Below are 20,290 nucleotides of genomic sequence, written 5' to 3' on the forward strand. Positions count from 1 at the left end.
CTACGTATAGAAATAAAATTTTGGAAAATTTTCTATAGAAATAAAATTTTGGCAAAAATTTTCTATAGAAATGAAATTTTGGCAAAATTTCCTATAAAAATGAAATTTTGGCAAAATTTCTTATAAAATTTAAATTTTGACAAAAAATTTTGACAAAATTTTCGATAGAAATAACATTTTGACAAAATTTCCAATAGAAATGAAATTTTGACAAAATTTTCTATAAAAATAGAATTTTGAGAAAATTTTCTGCAGAAATAAAATTTTCTATTAAAATAAAATTTTGACAAAATTTTCTATAAAAATAAAATTTTGACAAAATTTTCTTAAGAAATAAAATTTTGAGAAATTTTCTATAGAAATAAAATTTTGAGAAATTTTCTATAGAAATAAAGTTTTGAGAAAATTTTCTATAGAAATAAAATTGTGAGAACATTTTCTCTGGAAATAAAATTTTGACAAAATTTTCTTCACAAATAAAATTATGATAAAATTTTCTTTAAAAATAAATTTTTGACAAAATTTTCTATAGAAATAAATTTTTTATAAAATTTTCTGTATGAAAAAAATTTTGATAAAATTTACTGTAGGAAAAAAATTGATAAAATTTACTGTAGAAATGAAAAAAAATCTAAAAGAAGTAAAATTGTAACCAAAATTTTCAATTGAAATAAAAATTTTCAATAGCAAAAAATTTTGACAACATTTTCTATGACAAAAAAATTGGAAAAATTTTATATAGCAAAATATTTTGCAATCTTGCAAAATTTTATTTCTATAGAAATTTTTTTCAAAATTGTGTTTCTATACATTTTGTTCTATAGAAACTCTTTGCAAAATTTTATTGGTATAAAAAATTTTGTCAATGTTTTTTGCTATAGAAAATTTTTCATTTTTTTTTTGCTATAGCAAATTATGCCAACATTTAATTTCTATAGATTTTTTTTTTTTCAAATTTTTGTCAAAATTTTATTTCTATAGGATGTGTTGGCAAAATTTTTCTATACATTTTTTTCTATAGAAACTGTTTGCAAAATTTTATTGGTATAAAAAATTTTGTCAAAGTTTTTTGCTATAGAAAATTTGTTCATTTTTTTGCTATAGAAAATTATGCCAACATTTAATTTCTAAAGATTTTTTTTTCAAATTTCTGTCAAAATTTTATTTCTATAGGATGTGTTGTCAAAATTTTATTTCTATAGAAAACTTTTGCAAGGTTGTATTTCTACAGAAAAATTTGTCCAAAATTGTAAGTTTTGAAAGTTTTCTTGCTATAGAAAATTTTGTCATTTTTTTGCTATGGAAAATTTTTTCAAAATTTTATTTCTATAGAAAATTTTGTAAACAAATTTTTGCTATAGAAAATTTAACAATACCCTTATTTCCATAGGATATGTTGTCAATTTTTTTCTACAATAAATTGTTAAACCTTGTTTGCAATAGAAAATTTTGTCAAAAATTTTTTGCTATAAAAAATTTTTTAATAAATTTTCTATAGAAATGAAATTTTTACAAAATAAATGTATAGAAATATAATTTTGTAAAAAATTAAATTTTGCCAAATTTTTCTTTAGAAATAAAAATTTGCAAAACATTTCTATAGAAATAAAATTTTGATAAAATTGTCTATTGAAATAAAATTTTGCAAAATTTTTCTATACTTGTATATAGAAAAAAAAAAATAGTTTGCAAAACATTTATATAGAAATAAAATTTTGATAAAATTATCTATTGAAATAAAATGTTGCAAAATTTTTCTATACTCGTATATAGAAAAAAAAAATATTTTGCAAAACATTTATATAGAAATAAAATTTTGACAAAATTGTCTATTGAAATAAAATTTTGCAAAATTTTTCTATAGCAAAAAAATTTTCCAAAAATTTTCTATGGAAATAAAATTTTGTGAGAATTTTTATAGAAATAAAATTTAGAGAAAGTTTTCTATTTTCTATATACTACCTCTAAATTTTGTACAAGAATAAATATTTAACCTTTTATTTTTTGTAGAAAAACTTTATTATACAAAAATTTTTATATGTGGAGATATTATCAATTCCAGTTTTTCTTTCTTCCCACTTGACCTTTGGTTTTCAAGCCTCCACCTCCACCATAACTTGCTCTATTTCCAATGTCTACAGCATTATCAAAGCCCAGTGGGGTTTCTCCGTAGACATTTCTAGGATTGTCCACGAACTGTTCACCAATCTGTTCTTCCAAGCCACCACATTCGTTTTCACAAGCCTCTAGACTTAGGAATTTATTTTGATTTTGGTCACAATTATCCGAGGTAAAAATTTTACACTGCATATCGGAAACATCATAGAACCAATAATTTTTGATAAATACCCTGGGTTTTCTACAAGGCTCCAATGAAGCCACAGGTTTTTGTAAACAGAAACTTTTATCCATATCCAAATCGTAGGTATCATCAATGGTTTTATATCGATCTGGTTTATCCAATGGACCAATACGATAGGGTTCTCTGAATGTCCTCGGTGTGGTATAAGAAGAACCTCGCAAAGGACGTTGGGTAGTTGTCATCCTGGTATTTAGTTTGGCATATTTATTGGGATTTTGGGTAGTCGTTAGATTTTTATTTTTCCGCTTTCTTGCATTGTCATTATAGTTGGTTTCCAAATCTCCAGTAAGTGAAGGATTTTCATCATCATATGAATTAAGTTTAAGTTTTCTATTTTCTATATACTACCTCTAAATTTTGTACAAGAATAAATATTTAACCTTTTATTTTTTGTAGAAAAACTTTATTATACAAAAATTTTTATATGTGGAGATATTATCAATTCCAGTTTTTCTTTCTTCCCACTTGACCTTTGGTTTTCAAGCCTCCACCTCCACCATAACTTGCTCTATTTCCAATGTCTACAGCATTATCAAAGCCCAGTGGGGTTTCTCCGTAGACATTTCTAGGATTGTCCACGAACTGTTCACCAATCTGTTCTTCCAAGCCACCACATTCGTTTTCACAAGCCTCTAGACTTAGGAATTTATTTTGATTTTGGTCACAATTATCCGAGGTAAAAATTTTACACTGCATATCGGAAACATCATAGAACCAATAATTTTTGATAAATACCCTGGGTTTTCTACAAGGCTCCAATGAAGCCACAGGTTTTTGTAAACAGAAACTTTTATCCATATCCAAATCGTAGGTATCATCAATGGTTTTATATCGATCTGGTTTATCCAATGGACCAATACGATAGGGTTCTCTGAATGTCCTCGGTGTGGTATAAGAAGAACCTCGCAAAGGACGTTGGGTAGTTGTCATCCTGGTATTTAGTTTGGCATATTTATTGGGATTTTGGGTAGTCGTTAGATTTTTATTTTTCCGCTTTCTTGCATTGTCATTATAGTTGGTTTCCAAATCTCCAGTAAGTGAAGGATTTTCATCATCATATGAATTAAATGGATTGCCACTTAAACGTTCACTACCATAAATATGATTGACATTCTCATAGGGATTTTTATTGTTATCGCCATAACGATCTGCTGTTGGTCTGGCTATTTGAGATCTCATATCAAAGTCATCAATGGATGTGGTAATGCCGTCCACATATTGATCATCATCGTTTCCATTGGGACCTTGATCATAATCTAAGGGACTAAGGCCATATGTATTGCGGTTTGTAGATCTTCCACCAGAGAATGAGCCTGGAATATTACCTCCACAATAAGTGCCTTCACAGGGTTCACTTTGAGATAATTCAACTGGTTTACCAGCACTCTAGAAGTATAAAAAGGGAGGAATTCAAATTTTAGGGTTGTGTCACATCGACAAGAAGTCACGATTACGGATATTAAACTGTCAAACGATCTCTGTCTTATGTGCTGCTCTGACAACTAGATTTATTGTACAACTTTTTGAGGATTTATTTCAAACAATGGCAAACCTTATGTGCCTGCTAATGAAATAATTAGGAGTCCCATCCGAATTAACCATGTTTTATAAAAAAAATCCTCAAAAAATGTTTACAGATAATCAGCAGTCAAGTCGCCAAGTAAAATTTTGACAATCAGCTGATTAATGTTTACTACATTTGGTAACGCTAAATTATTGCTTTCATTACCTGACATTTCTCTCTGGCATAGGGATTTACATAACCACGTGTTCTAGTCCTTTCGCCAGCTCCACAACTATTGGAACACTCGGAAAACCTTGACCAAGGAGTAAGTTCACACTCTGCACTGGTATAACGGACTGTTGGCGATGGCATTGCCATTGCTGGAACATTAACGTTGCTATCAAAACAAGGTCCACTACAATCTTGATTTTGTCTTAATATCTCCTGACAGTTCTTTTTCTTTGCCACATCGGGGTCTTTGTAATCTCTTAGACGATATTGTGTACCTTGACCACATTTAACACTGCATTCACTCCATTCAGTCCAAGGATGGGTATCACATTCTAAAGGACTCTCATTTTGACTACCTTCATCAACGCATCGACCATATGTTCGTTTACGGGTAACACGTAAAGTACCCAAAGGTTTCATTGGTGCTCCGGTTTTGTCATAAAATGGAGAATGTTCATCACTGGGAAATGAGGAGGTTATACGTCTCACTACATCTGGTGGTATTTGAGCTTGATCAGGAGACTGTGAAAAATGAAAAATTTGATGCGACATTAATTACCGGTTTTTCATAAAATTTTGACAAAATTTTCTATAGAAATAAATTTTTGACAAAATTTTCTATAGAAATAAAATTTTTGACAAAATTGTCTATAGAAACAAAATTTAGACAAAATTTTCCAGAGAAATAAAATTTTGACAAAATTTTCTATAGTAAACCAAATTTTGAAACAAATTTCTGTAACAAACAATTCTGCCATAGAAATAAATGTTAAAAAAAAATTTCTATAACAAAAATTTTTTAAATACATAAACTTATGACATAATTTTCAATTTGGATAAAAAAATTGAAGAAACAGTATTGACAAAATTTTCTGTAGAAATAAATTTTTTAGAAAATGTTCTATAGAAATATAATTTTGACAAAGTTTTCTATAGAAATAAAATTTTTAGGAAATTTTCTATAGAAATAAAATTTTTAGAAAATTTTCTACAAAAAATAAAATTTTGACAAAATTTTCTATAGAAATATAATTTTGACAACCTTTTCTATAGAAATACAATTTTGACAAAATTTTCTATAGAAATATAAATTTGACAAAATTTTCTATAGAAAAAAATTTTGACAAAATTTTCTATAGGAATAAAATTTTGACAAAATTTTCTATAGAAATAAAATTTTTACAACATTTTCTATAGAAATAAAATTTTTAGAAAATTTTCTATAGAAATATAAACTTGACAAAATTTTCTATAGAAATAAAATTTTTAGAAAATTTTCTATAGAAATATAAATTTGACAAAATTTTCTATAGAAAAAATTTTTGACAAAATATTCTATAGGAATAAAATTTTGACAAAATTTTCTATAGAAATAAAATTTTTACAATTTTTTTTTTTAGAAATAAAATTTTGACAAAATTTTCTATAGAAATAAAATTTTGACAAAATTTTCTATAGAAATAAAATTTTGACAAAATTTTCTATAGAAATAAAATTTTTAGAAAATTTTCTACAGAAATAAAATTTTGACAAAATTTTCTATAGAAATAAAATTTTTACAAAATTTTCTATAGAAATAAATTTTTGTGAAAATTTTCTTAGAAATATAATTTTGAGAAAATTTTCTATAGAAATAAAATTTTGATAAAATTTCCTATAGAAATAAAATTTTTAAAAAAATATTTTATAGAAATGAAATTTAGACAAAATTTTCTAATGAAATAAAATTTTGACAAAATTTTCTATAGTAAAACAAATTTTTAAATTTTCTATAGAACCAAAATGTTGACACAATTTTCTCTAGAAATAAAATTTTGACAAAATTTCCTGTAGAAATAAAATTTTGACAAAATTTCCTGTAGAAATAAAATTAAAAAAGCTATTGAAATAAAATTTTGACAAAATTTTCTGTAGCAACCAAATTTTTACAAAACTTTCTATAAACTTTTGAGAATATTTTCTATAGAAATAAAATTTTCACACAATTTTCTATAGAAAAAAAAAATTCAGTAAATTTCTATAAAATTAAATTTGGACACATTTTTCTAAAAAAAAAACATTTTGACAAAACTTTCAATAAAAAAATAAAATTTAACCAAATTTTCTATAGAAAAAAATTTCAGTAAATTTTCTCTAGCAAAAAATGGTTGCAAATTTTCTCCAGAAATAAAATTTTGACAAAATTTTCCATAGAAATAAGTTTTTGACAAAATTTTCCATTTTGACAAAATTTTCCACAGAAATAAGATTTTGACAAAATTTTTTATAGAAATAAAATTTTGACGAAGTTTTGTAGAAATAAAATTTTGAAAAAAATTTTTACAGAAATAAAATTTTGACAAATGTCTCTGTCATTAAAGATCACAAAAAAATGTGGAGAAAATTTTCTAAAGTAAAAAAAATTTTGAGAACATTATCTAAAGTGAAAAAATTTTGAGAAAATTTTCTGTAGTAAAAAAATTTTGAAAAATTTTTCTACAGCAAGAAAATAAATAGAAATAAAGTTTTGACAAAATTTTCTATAAGATTTTGACAAAATTTTTTATAGAAATAAATTTTTTTCGACATTTTCTATAGAAATAAAATATTGACGAAGTTTTATAGAAATAAAATTTTGACAAAATTTTTTACAGAAATAAAATTTTGATGAATGTCTCTGTCACTAAAAATCACCAAAAAAATGTGGAGAACATTTTCTAAAGTAAAAACAAAAAAAATGTTGAGAAAATTTTCTAAAGTAACAAAATTTTGAGAAAATTTTCTGTAGTAAAAAAATTTTGAAAAATTTTTCTACAGCAAGAAAATAAATAGAAATAAAATTTTGACAAATTTTATTACAGAAATAAAATTTTGGCAAATGTCTCTGTCATTAAAGATCACCAAAAAATGTGGAGAAAATTTTCTAAAGTAAAAAAAATTTGAGAAAATTTTCTACAGTAAAAAAATTTTGAGAAAATTTTCTGTAGTAAAAAAATTTTTACAAAATTTTCTATAGAAATAAAATTTTGACAAAATTTCTTATCGAAATAAAATTTTGACAAAATTTTCTATAGAAATAAAATTTTGACAAAATTTTGTATAGAAATAAAATTTTGACAACATTTTCTATAGAAATAAAATTTTGACAAAATTTTCTATAGAAATAAAATTTTGACAAAATTTTCTATAGAAATAAAATTTTAACAAAATTTTTTATAGAAATAAATTTTTGTGAAAATTTTCTTTGAAATAAAATTTTGAGAAAATTTTCTATAGAAATATAGTTTTGACAAAATTTTCTATTGAAATAAAATTTTCACAAAATTTTCTATAGAAATAAAATTTTCACAAAATTTTCTATAGAAACAAAATTTTGATAAAATCTTTAACAAAATATTCTATAGAAATGAAATTTAGACAAATTTTTCTAAAGAAATAAAATTTAGCCAAAATTTTCTATAGTAAAACAAATTTTTAAATTTTCTTTAGAAGTAAAATTTTGACAAAATTTTCTATAGAAATAAAATTTTGACAAAATTTCCTATAGAAATAAAATTAATAAAAGCTATTGAAATAAAATTTGACAAAATTTTCTATTGAAATAAAATTGTGACAAAATTTTCTATAGAAAACAAATTTTGACAAAACTTTCTATAGAAAACAAACTTTTGAGAATATTTTCTATAGGAATAAAATTTTGACACAATTTTCTATAAAAAAATCATTAAATTTCTATAAAATTAAATTTGGACACATTTTTCTAAAGAAATCAAAATTTTGACAAAATTTTCTTTAAAAAAAAAAAAAAATAACCAAAATTTTCTTTAGAAAAAAAATTTCAGTAAATTTTCTCTAGCAAGAAAATGTCAGCAACTATTTTCCAGAAATAAATTTTGACAAAGTTTTCTATAGAAATAAAATTTTGACAAAATTTTCCATAGAAATAAGATTTTGACAAAATTTTTTATAGAAATAAATTTTTTACGACATTTTCTATAGAAATAAAATTTTGGACAAGTTTTATGGAAATAAAATTTTGACAAAATTTATTACAGAAATAAAATTTTGGCAAATGTCTCTGTCATTAAAGATCACCAAAAATGTGGACAAAGTTTTCTAAAGTAAAAAAAAAAATTGGGAAAATTTTCTAAAGTAGAAAAATTTTGAAAAAATTTTCTGTAGTAAAAAAATTTTTACAAAATTTTCTATAGAAATAAAATGTTGACAAATTTTTTTATAGAAATAAAATTTTGACAAAATTTTCTATAGAAATAAAATTTAGCAAAAATTTGTATAGAAATAAAATTTTGACAAAATTTTCTATAGAAATAAAATTTTGACAAAATTTTCTATAGAAATAAAATTTTGACAAAATTTTCTATAGAAATAAAATTTTGACAAAATTTTCTATAGAAATAAAATTTTGACAAAATTTTCTATAGAAATAAAATTTTAACAAAATTTTTTATAGAAATGAATTTTTGTGAGAATTTTCTTAGAAATAAAATTTTCTATAGAAATATAGTTTTGACAAAATTTTCTAAAAAAATAAAATTTTGACAAAATTTTTATTGGAAATAAAATTTTCACAAAATTTTCTATAGAAATAAAATTTTGACAAAACTGTCAATAGAAATAAAATTTTCACAAAATTTTCTATAGAAATAAAATTTTGACAACATTTTTTATAGAAATAATATTTTGACAAAATTGTCTATGTTTAGTTTTCTTAGTTGACCTTTGCAATTTTACAATTTTGGGATTTTTCGTTCGGCTTAAGGTCATGAACTAATGAAAAATGCTGGCGTAATTTTTTTTCATTATTTTATTCTTGAAATATTGATATTTTATGATATATCGATAGACCTTCGGTGATCATCTTAAGCGTGTTATTATCTATAAATTGTGATTATTTAAACATTTAAAATTGTGAAAGTTAATATTGTTAAATATTTAATTTATCACAATTTGTACAGCAAAAATTTTTGACAAAATAATAAATAAAATTTTGATAAAAATTCTCTATATAACTAAAATTGTTAATAGCATTTACAAAATAATATTTCAATAATAAACGAAAAAATATGAACATAAGTCAACTTTACTAATAGACCACTGTTATCCACATTTTTCAATAGCATTACAATATATAAACCAAAAAAATATATACATACCATATACGTTGGCCCTGAATCTGTACCCACATCCCAAGGATATAAATTCAGGACTTTACTTTCAATCCACCGACAATTTTCCGTGCATAATTCCATGGAAGCTACGCCTAAAATCCAATCGGGCGAAGGATTTATTTTCGATACTAATGAGATCATATGGTGTTTAGGGCCTACACGTACATTAGCCAATGTTTTGCCCTGAGCATTTGGCCGATATTTGATTCCAGGAGCTTTGATAATTGTGCGTATATTGCCGCTCTGTAAGAGAATAAAATGGAAAAGATTATGTTGAATTTTAAGAGAATTTTTTCAATACGAAATAAGAATAAGAACTTAGAAAGTGGTAGACATTTCTAATTTTGTAAACACTTAATTTCTATAGAAATTTTTGTATTTTTTTTGCTATCGAAAATGATTTTTAAATATGTTTGCTATAGACACTTTTGTTAAACTTTTTTTGCTATAGAAAATTTTGTCAAAATTTTCTATAAAAAATTTTCTTAATTTTTTTTTTACAGAAAATTTTGTCAATTTTTTTGCTATAGAAATTTTTTAAAAAATTTGTTCCTATAGAAATTTTTGTAAATATTTTTTCGCTATAATTTTGTCAAAATTTTTTTTCTGTAGAGAATTTTATCAAAATTTTATTTCTATAGAAAATTTTGTCAAAACTTTATTTCTACAGAAAATTTTGTCAAAATTTTATTTCTACAGAAATTTTTGTCAAAATTTTATTTCTATAGAAAATTTTGTCAAAATTTTATTTCTATAGAAAAATTTGTCAAAATTTTCTATAAAAAATTTTCTTAATTTTTTTTTGTTACAGAAAATTTTTAAAATTTTTTTGCTATAGAAATTTTTTAAAAAATTTGTTGCTATAGAAAATTTTGTCAAAATTTCTTTGTTATAGAGAATTTTATCAAAATTTTATTTTTGTTTCTTGGTGTTTTATTCGATCTTTTTCTTTTTAATAAAAGTCAATAGTGCAATAGATAAAGTAGACGAGAGCAGTGATGCTCCATTTGAATAATAATTGTTTTGTGATCATTGTCTCATATATCAAATAACCCTCTGAAGAAGCAATTCAGTGAAAATTGCGAAATATCAGGAATAATGGATTAAAAATAAAAAATAAAGGAAACGAAGATCTTAAGCTTGAAAAACTATTGACTTTTATTAAAATTTTATTTTTATAAAAAATGTTGTCAAAATTTTATTTCTATAAAAAAATGTTGTCAAAATTTTATTTCTATAGAAAATTTTTTCAAAATTTTATTTCTACAGAAAATTTTGTAACAATTTTTTTCTATACAAAATTTTATCAAAATTGTATTTCTATAGAAAATTTTGTCAAACCAAAAGTTTCTATAGAAAATTTTCTCAAAATTTTATTTCTACATAATATTTTGTCACAATTTTTTTTGCTATACAAAATTTTGTCAAAATTTAATTTCTATAGAAATTTTTGTCAAGATATAGAAAATTTTTCCAAAATTTTATTTCCATGGGAATTTTGTAAAAATTTTATTTCTATAGAAAATTTTTTAAACATTTTATTTCTATAGAAAATTTTGTCAACATTTTATTTCTATAGAAAATTTTTTCAAAGTTTTATTTCTATAGAAAATTTTGCAAATTTTTATTTCTATAGAAAATTTTTATTTGTATAGAAAATTTTTACAAACATTTATTTATGTAGAAAATGTTAACAAAATTTTATTTCTTTAGAAAATTGTGTCATAATTTTATTTCTATAGAAAATTTTGTCAAAATTTTATTTCTATAGAAAATTTTGTCAAACCAAAAATGTCACGTTTAATTTATAGACCTATAGCCTCTAACCTATAGATTATTAGACAAAAATCTTAAAAATGGAATTAAAAAGTTAACAATATCAAGAAGAAAAATTTTATTTCTATAGAAAATTATGTCAAGATTTTATTTCTATAGAAAATTTTATCAATTTTGTTTGCTATAGACATTTAAAAAAAAATTGTTGCTATAGCAATTTTTGTAAATATTTTTTCGCTATAATTTTGTCAAAATTTTTTTCCTATAGAGAATTTTATCAAAATTTTATTTCTATAGAAAATTTTGTCAAATTTTTATTTCTACAGACAATTTTTGTCAAAATTTTATTTCTATAGAAAATTTAGTCATAATTTTATTTCTATAGAAAATTTTGTCAAAATTTTATTTCTATAGAAAATTTTGTCGTAATTTTATTTCTATAGAAAACTTTGTCAAAATTTTCTATACAAATTTTTCTTAAATTTTTTTTGTTACAGAAAATTTTTTAAATTTTTTTGCTATAGAAATTTTTTAAAAAATTTGTTGCTATAGAAAATTTTGTCAAAATTTCTTTGTAATAGAGAATTTTATCAAAATTTTATTTCTATAAAAAATTTTATTTCAATAGAAAATTGTGTTAGATTTATTTCTATAGAAAATTTTGTCAATTTTTTTTATATGTTTTTTTATTGTCTTTACTCACCTCTGAGTGACTTTTGATTTCCATTTCAAGAGTTGTGCTAGATCCATGTTCGGCCAGCTCCCTTAGACCTTGACTGGCTGCAGAACCATAACTCCAAAATGTATAATCCACACTATGAGAGGCTCCAATCATGGTACCAAATGAAGTGCGCCAAGCTTCCAAAGGAAAATCTTTGGGATGAGTATTTCGTGTCCAATTACGTTCCAAGACAATCTATATAAAAGACAGAATTCGTCATACAAAAATGATTAACTATGCCCTGGTGCATACCTCATATTTAGCCTCATCACATGCACAACATGGATCAACTGGAGGCAATTGACTATTAATCTCATCAACATGTTCGCGACATAGTTTTTTCGTTAGATAACCATCATCCATAAACCACACTGTACGATGTTGTAAAATGGCAGCCTTAAAGAATACGCAGTCACTATCAGCATTATCGGGTGCCATCCAAGATACACTGACCCGATGTTTGAGATTTGTATTACTGCTCTCTACCATATTCTCACACAGATTACTGAATTTGGTCTCAGCTGAATTAATGATTTCAAATTTTCCCAATAATTCACTGCGGCTATTCAGATTGGAATTTTCGGCTTCTACTAACAATGTGAAACTCATGAATTTCAGAGTTTCCGGACAGGAAAGGGAAACTTAAAGTACAAGACAGAGAGAGAGCGAGAAAATATGAGATTAATAATAAGCCATGGATAAATATATTTTTACCCTAAAACCCCATGATGTATAAGGGGGGACTTCTCTCTTATGGTGAATTTCTCTCTTATCAGTGAGAGAGACTCTACTATAGCAGAGTCCGAATGGGGAGCCCCTTTGTTTATTGTACTAGCGAAAATTTGTCAAGAATGAATTCCGCAGCCATATTTAGATGACGTCTTCGAATTTGTAGTTGAAACTTCCGATATTTTATGGTGGTTTGCCTTTTCACCAAATGTTCGAAAGAAGGTGTCTCAGATTTTGTGTGAAACCACTTAGATAAGCTATGAAACACCTAGAAAAGTCAACAGCAATATTGGGGTGAGATTAATAACCGCTGAAAAACCTATTGGCATTCGGTTGAATATGGGATAGAACCATGAGCTTTTTGTATGAAATTTAGAAATGCTAAGCATTGTCCCACTTTCGACAATAGACTGGGGCTTGGAGATTCACCCACGACATGAAACATGATACTTCTAGTTTCGGCATCACAATATACACACACAAGAAAGAGGAGCTACTGGAAGAGAGTACGTCGACAGTCAATAAAACCGTGGGATTCAAGATGTACGGTTGTCAGATTGAAGTTCAGATGTTCTGCGAAATAATACTAAAAACGACCTGAAAGATAGCACCGAATCTGAGACTATTACCGTCTGAAACACGAAGAGCTTATAGATTTCCAGTCACCTACGGGAATTCACAAGTTCCCAATTAATTAAAGAAATGACCGAGTTCATCGGATCTACAGTCTATCCACTGAGTTCTTCGGTTCTACAGTTCTCTCACTGATTTCTTCCGGTTTAAAGTTCTACAATTGAGTTCTTTCGATCTGTAGTTCTCCGCTGAGATCTACGGGCCTAGATTAGCTCGAGTTTAATAGACTACTAAAACCTATTTAAATGCTGCCACCGATCCCGATACTACTACCACACTACTACCGATACCGAAGTGAAACCACCTGTAGTTCCTTGAAGCCGTCTGAAACACGAAGAGCTTATCAAGTCAAGCGACTACACAAAACTTCACCATCAATAAATTGACAGAGTTAATCGGTTCTAGAGTTTCTCCACTGAGTTCTTCAGTTGTACACTTCTTTCATTGACTTTTTCGAATTTTCATTTCCAGCATTATGCTCTTCTTCTGATCTGCAGTTCCATACTATTATCTTTGGGCAGTAATACTATAAAGTATGAAAGCTACTACGGATCCTGAGACTACTAACGATTCCCATCCAACCCAAAGGAAGAAACCACAACCAACAATAGTCCCTCTCACCTAAAAACCGAAGAGCTTTCCTAAATAATCGCCAAACTGTTAATATCGATTCTGAAAGCTGTCACCGCACCCGAAACTACTACCGATACCGAAGCTTAGGCAGCACCAAAACCCACTTGTGGTCCCTCGAAGCCGCTTGAAAGCTGAAGACCTTATCAACTCCAGTCCCCGCAGAGAGCACACAACTCCGTAATAATTTATAAATTGATTGAGTTCATCGGTTCTAAATTGTATCCATTGAGTTCTTGGTTCGATAGTTCCATTATTAACTTCTTCGGATTTACCGTTCCCCCATTGAGTTCTCCATCCGATCTGCAGTTCCACACTGAGATCTTTGGGCCTACCGGGTCCAATTAGATTAGCTAGCATAAAGGGTGATACGGTCAAAATTTGGTCAATATAAACTTGACGTATTTCTTTCACTTTGCATTTAAACAACCTGAACACCCCTCATTTTGAAGGTGTGTGTGTAGAATGTTGCTCCTATTTTGATTTTGGAATTCACTCTTCAGTTGTCAAAATGCCGTCCAAGCAAGAAGAGCAGCGTATCAAAATTTTGCTCGCGCATCGCGAAAATCCGAGCTACTCGCACGCAAAGCTGGCAAAATCGCTAAAAGTTGCCAAATCAACCATAACAAATGTAATTAAGGTGTTTGGGGAACGTTTGTTGACAGCCAGGAAATCTCAATCGCGGGGAAATCGAAAACCGGAAGCCGCTGAGACGACAAAGAAAGTAGCCGGTAGTTTCAAGCGAAACCCTAACCTCTCTCTCCGAGATGCCGCAAATAAGCTGGGTGTATCGTCTACAACCGTGCATCGAGCCAAAAAACGAACCGGACTATCGACTTACAAGAAGGTAGTGACTCCAAATCGCGATGATAAACAAAATACGACGGCCAAAGCGCGATCCCGGAGGCTGTACACGACGATGCTGACGAAGTTTGACTGCGTGGTAATGGACGACGAAACCTACGTCAAAGCCGACTACAAGCAGCTTTCGGGACAGGAGTTTTATACGGCAAAAGGAAGGGGAAAGGTAGCAGATATTTTCAAGCACATAAAACTGTCAAAGTTCCCAAAGAAATATCTGGTTTGGCAAGCCATCTGTACCTGTGGCTTGAAAAGCAGAATTTTCATAGCTTCCGGGATTGTCAACCAAGAAATTTACGTGAAAGAGTGTTTGAATAAACGTCTGCTGCCTTTCCTGAAGAAACACGGTTGTTCCGTACTGTTTTGGCCGGATTTGGCATCTTGCCATTACGGTAAAAAGGCCATGGAATGGTACGCCGCCAACAACGTGCAGGTGGTTCCCAAGGACAAGAACCCTCCCAACACGCCAGAGCTCCGCCCAATTGAGAAATACTGGGCTATTGTCAAGCGGAACCTAAAGAAGACCAAAAAACTGCTAAGGACGAGCAGCAGTTCAAGGCAAACTGGCTTTCTGCGGCGAAGAAGGTGGACAAGGTGGATGTACAAAATCTGATGGCAGGTGTCAAGCGTGAGGCCCGGCAATTCGGATTTGGAAAAGCGAAAGCCTAACTGAATATTTTTCCTGAATTTTATACTAATTGAACTTGAAAAAGAAATTTAATTTGATTTTTTAAATAAACGATTTCACCGATTTACACGCGTTTTCCCTTGACCAAATTTTGACCGTATCACCCTTTATGAGTTTGTCTAAAAAGTAGCTGTAATATTAAAACCGAACTGAAAGCAACCACAGAACCTGAGTCTCCTACTATACTAATGCCTGTACCGAAGCAGAGGCCAGTCCACTTCCACGACCCACGATCCACGACATCTCGGAGGCAGGAACAATACCCAATTGTAGTCAATTGAAGCCACCTTAAATACGAACATTTTTATCAATTTCCAGTCACCCGCGGAGAGAGGACACATCCCTCTAATGATCTATAAATTGTCTGAGTTCATCGGTTCTACAGTGTATCCATTGAGTTCTTCGGTTTGGCAGTTCCCTGACTGACTTCTTCGGATTTACAGTTCCACCATTGAGTTCTTCTTCTGATCTGCAGTCCCACACTGAGATCTTCGAGCCTACCGGGTTCAATTAGATTAGCTAGCAAATAAGTTTGCTAAGAAGTCGCAGTAATATTAAAACCGAACTGAAAGCTACCTTAAGTTAGGTTAGGTTATGTGGCAGCCCGATGTATCAGGCTCACTTAGACTATTCAGTCCATTGTGATACCACATTGGTGAACTTATCTCTTAGCACTGAGTGCTGCCCGATTCCATGTTAAGCTCAATGACAAAGGACCTCCTTTTTATAGCCGAATCCGAACGGCGTTCCACATTGCAGTGAAGCTTTGAAATGTCAGAGAAGCTTTGAAACCCTCAGAAATGTCACCAGCATTACTGAGGTGGGATAATCCACCGCTGAAAAACTTTGTTGGTGTTCGGTCGAAGCAGGAATCAAACCCACGATCTTGTGTATGCAAGGCGGGCATGCTAACCATTGCACCACGGTGGCTCCCTTAGATCCTGAGTCTCCATCATCCATCCCCGAGGCAGGAATAATACCCAACTCTAGTCAATCGAAGCTGTCTGAGTTCCGAAGATTTTATCTGTCACCCGCAGAGAGAGGGTACAGTTCCCTAATCATCTATAAATTGACTGAATTCATAGGCTCTAAAGTATATCCACTGAGTTCTTCGGTTTGACAGTCCCTTCATTGACTTCTTTGGATTGACAGTCCACCATTGAGTTTTTCTTCTGATCACTGACACTGAGATCTTCGGGCCTATAGTTTTCACGTAGATTAGCTACCATGGAACTTGAGATTACTAACGATTTCGAAGGAAGACCGGTCTACTTCGACGAACCATAGCAAAGGGAGAAACCACAATACACTATAGTCCCTCTAAGGGCGTTTTCGATTCGCAAAAAATATGTTGCCTTGGTCTTACACTACTTTTTCCCTAATTGACATTTCGCCCAAATGATAGTGTAATTCTAAAGTTATTGTTAATTTATAATATTGTGAGGTATAAAGGATCCAAAATCTATGGCAGTGACCTTGATATGTTGCAATCAATTTCGAGAATGTTGCACCTTCTTTCCCAATCGAAATCGCCATAAGTCATTTGAAAACTGAAGAGCATATCAGTCATCTACAGCACATACACAAGTCCACAATCATCTAAACATTTGGAGCCACCGTGGAGCAATGGGTAGCAAGGTCGTGGGTTCGATTCCTGCTACAACCGAACACCAAAAAGTTTTTCAGCGGTGGATTATCCCACCTCAGTAATGCTGGTGACATTTCTGAGGGTTTCAAAGCTTCTCTAAGTGGTTTCACTGCAATGTGCAACGCCAGTCGGACTCGACCATAAAAAGCAGGTCCCTTGTCATTGATCCTAACATGGAATCGGGCAGCACTCAGTGATAAGAGAGAAGTTCACCACCGTGGTATCGCAATGGACTGAATAGTCTAAGTGAGCCTGATACATCGGGCTGCCACATAACCTAACCTAATCATCATCTAAACATTGACTGAGTTCATCGTCTCTACAGTTTCTCCCTTGTAATGAAAAATTCCCGCACTTAATTCTCGGGAAAGTAGGAGCGAAAATATGATAAACCCTGAGAAATTCCCAGAATTCTGTTGTTCGAGAAAAACCCCAGAGCAGACTATCCATTCTACCTCGTATATTCCGAAAAAATATACTCGATGTTATATCCTTCAATATTATTTGAATGTGGTGAGATTCCTCATTTAAACTCTCTCTGGAATATTTCGACGAAATTTAATCCATGTATTGTTCTTCAGTACTCTTCTCCTTGACACAGTAAATATCTTACTATTATACACCATTCCTGGTAGATAACTAGATGGATTGCCATCTATTAGAATTTGATAGTTTTCATCAACTGGTGAACGATCTCCAGTAGCTCCTTGAGGTATACGATAACATCCTGCCAAACACTTTTGCACTAAAGCAATGACAATTAATACACACGCGAATAATAAACCGAAAGAATTCATTTTGAATCCATTAATGGTTAAAAAATCCTGGAAACTCTAAAAAACCCCGATCAACGATGGCGTATTGCGGAAGCAGCTATTGCAACGTTCTTAATTGTTTGATATATCGAAGGCAACTGAATTCATCCATTCAAAGCCAAGAGTTTTTGGTATACAACTACAATGTGGACTTCTACATAGATTCAATTAAATGAAAACTATGTCATCTTCATTTAAATGTCTTTTCGTACTCATTCCTCCTAGACCAATTACCATCATTCGATACTCAATTTCATTTTCAAGCTCTTAGCATATGAGTTCCCAAATTGAATTGGATCTGTGTAGATATGAACATGTGCTGGCCGTTATTACTACATAGAATTGTTTTCATTTTAATTCTATTGTTTTGACACTTTCCAATTAAGGACGACAAATATCAACATCAACAACACACCAGGGATGGTCACAATTTTTTTTTCTTCCAAGACACTGTGTGGGAAAGATGATTGAGCTTTGTAGCTCCCCCATTGAAGGCACGCGAATTAATTGAAATTTATGATGATTTGTTGGCGACTCTTATACAAAACAAGTTATGGAATTAAATTTTATTGTCCAGTCACTCAAAGTCTATTTTGTTGTGATGATTTCCGAAAGAAATCTGAACAGTTCATGACGAGGGTTAATGAACCAAACTTCTGAGAATGCAATTGATTTGAAATCGAAAAGAATTGTATTGAAAGTTTGTTGTTTGTATTCAATAAAAGTTTATTGACTGATTATTGAGTAAAAGTGAAGTGTCTGCGAGTTCTGACAGAAAAAGTTTGAAAATGTAGGTCAATAGAATAATTGGAGATTTTTTTGGGAAGAACATATATCAGAGGGGGAAGTCTATGATACTTTGAGGTACAATTTCTATAGAATTTCGAATCGGACCAAAGTTTTCCAACTGAGTTCTTCGGGTCTAAAGATCCCTTACTTAGGGGAAGTCTACGATACCTCGAGGTACAATGTCTATAGAATCTAGAATCGGATCTACAGTTTTCATAATGAGTTCTTCAGGTCCACAGATCCCTCACTGAGCTCTTCAGATCTGAGAAGACAATTTCGGTAAAAGAGTTCTACTGTTTCCCGGGTTCTACAGTTCCCCCACTGACTTGTTCTTCTGTTTTGCAGTTCCCCCACTGACTTCTTCTAATTTACAGTTTCCACATGGAATTGCAAACAATAGATCGGGTAATAAACCCGAGACAACTGCCACTGATATCGAAGCGAAGGACAGTCCACTTCTACGACATATCTCCGAGGCAGTAACAAGAACCAAATGCAGACACTCGATGGCGAACAGTTTATGAAATGCCTGTATACGGCAGCGAATACAAATTCTATAAATTGACCAAGTTCATTGGCTCTACAGTTTTTCCACTGAGTTCTTCCCATCTACAGTCTTGCACAGACTTCTTTGGATTTACAGTTCCTCCATTGAGTTCTTTTGGTCTGCAGTTCCCCACTTCAGCCTTCTGGCCTACAGTTTAACGTATATTAGCTACATTACTACAGAAGCGACAGCAGCCAGCTGTAGACCCTCGAAACCGACTGAAGCACGGAGAGCTTATAAATCTCTAATGACCTGCAGCGAATACAAGTCCCCAATCATCTATAAATTGACTGAGTTCATCGGTTTGACGGTTCCCATCTGACTTCTTTGGATTTGTTGGTGTTTGGATTTACAGTTTCACCATTGAGTTCTTTTGATCTGCAATTCCCCATTGAAACTTACGTACCTACAGTTTCCACCTATATTAGTTAGCAAAAGAATTACCCTAAGCAGTCGCACTAAAAACGATCTGACTACTACAACACAAACGCCGATAACGAAGCGTGGGCCAGTCCATTTCTACGACTCATTCCTGAGGCAGCAACCTACTGTAGTCATTAGAAGTCGTCTGTAGTGGTACAATTTCTATAGAATTTCGAATCGGACCAAAGTTTTCCAACTGAGTTCTTCGGGTCTAAAGATCCCCCACTTAGGGGAAGTCTACGATAACTTGAGGTACAATTTCTATAGAATCTAGAATCGGATCTACAGTTTTCCTAATGAGTTCTTCAGGTCTACAGATCCCTCACTGAGCTCTTCAGATCTGAGAAGACAATTTCGGTAAAAGAGTTCTACTGTTTCCCGGGTTCTACAGTTCCCTCACTGACTTGTTCTTCTGTTTTACAGTTCCCCCACTGACTTCTTCTAATTTACAGTTTCCACATGGAATTGCAAACAATAGATCGGGTAATTAACCCGAGACAACTGCCACTGATATCGAAGCTAAGGACAGTCCACTTCTACGACATATCCCCGAGGCAGTAACAAGAACCAAATGCAGACACTCGATGGCGAACAGCTTATTAAATGTCTGTATACGGCAGCGTGTATAAAATCTATAAATTGACCGAGTTCATTGGCTCTACAGTTTCTCCACTGAGTTCTTCCCATCTACAGTCTTGCACAGACTTCTTTGGATTTACAGTTCCACCATTGAGTTCTTTTGGTCTGCAGTTCCCCACTTCAGCC

General features: G+C 30.2%; 1 protein-coding gene across 1 annotated transcript; it reads right to left on the minus strand.

The window, feature by feature from the left end:
• Positions 1 to 1,995: 1,995 nt before the first annotated feature.
• Positions 1,996 to 17,843, minus strand: LOC142239647 (uncharacterized). Its single transcript, XM_075311438.1, has 7 exons — positions 17,565 to 17,843; positions 12,015 to 12,403; positions 11,745 to 11,957; positions 9,251 to 9,508; positions 4,092 to 4,619; positions 2,804 to 3,748; positions 1,996 to 2,706 (listed from the first exon to the last, which is right to left on the minus strand). Exons 1-7 carry the CDS (start codon positions 17,746 to 17,748, stop codon positions 2,053 to 2,055), a joined length of 3,171 nt encoding a protein of 1,056 aa, XP_075167553.1. The 5' UTR covers positions 17,749 to 17,843; the 3' UTR covers positions 1,996 to 2,052.
• Positions 17,844 to 20,290: the final 2,447 nt, after the last annotated feature.

The sequence above is a fragment of the Haematobia irritans genome, chromosome 5 (genome assembly GCF_050003625.1).
Source record: "Haematobia irritans isolate KBUSLIRL chromosome 5, ASM5000362v1, whole genome shotgun sequence".
Classification (NCBI taxonomy): domain Eukaryota; kingdom Metazoa; phylum Arthropoda; class Insecta; order Diptera; family Muscidae; genus Haematobia; species Haematobia irritans.

Coding starts and splice junctions, on each gene's coding strand:
- LOC142239647 (XM_075311438.1), bottom strand. CDS start 17,748: ATGAATTCTTTCGGTTTATTATTCGCGTGTGTATTAATTGTCATTGCT. Junction 11,958..12,014: donor GTGATGAGGCTAAATATGAG/GTATGCACCAGG, acceptor TCTTTTATATAG/ATTGTCTTGGAACGTAATTG. Junction 2,707..2,803: donor GAAGAAAGAAAAACTGGAAT/TGATAATATCTC, acceptor ATTTAGAGGTAG/TATATAGAAAATAGAAAACT.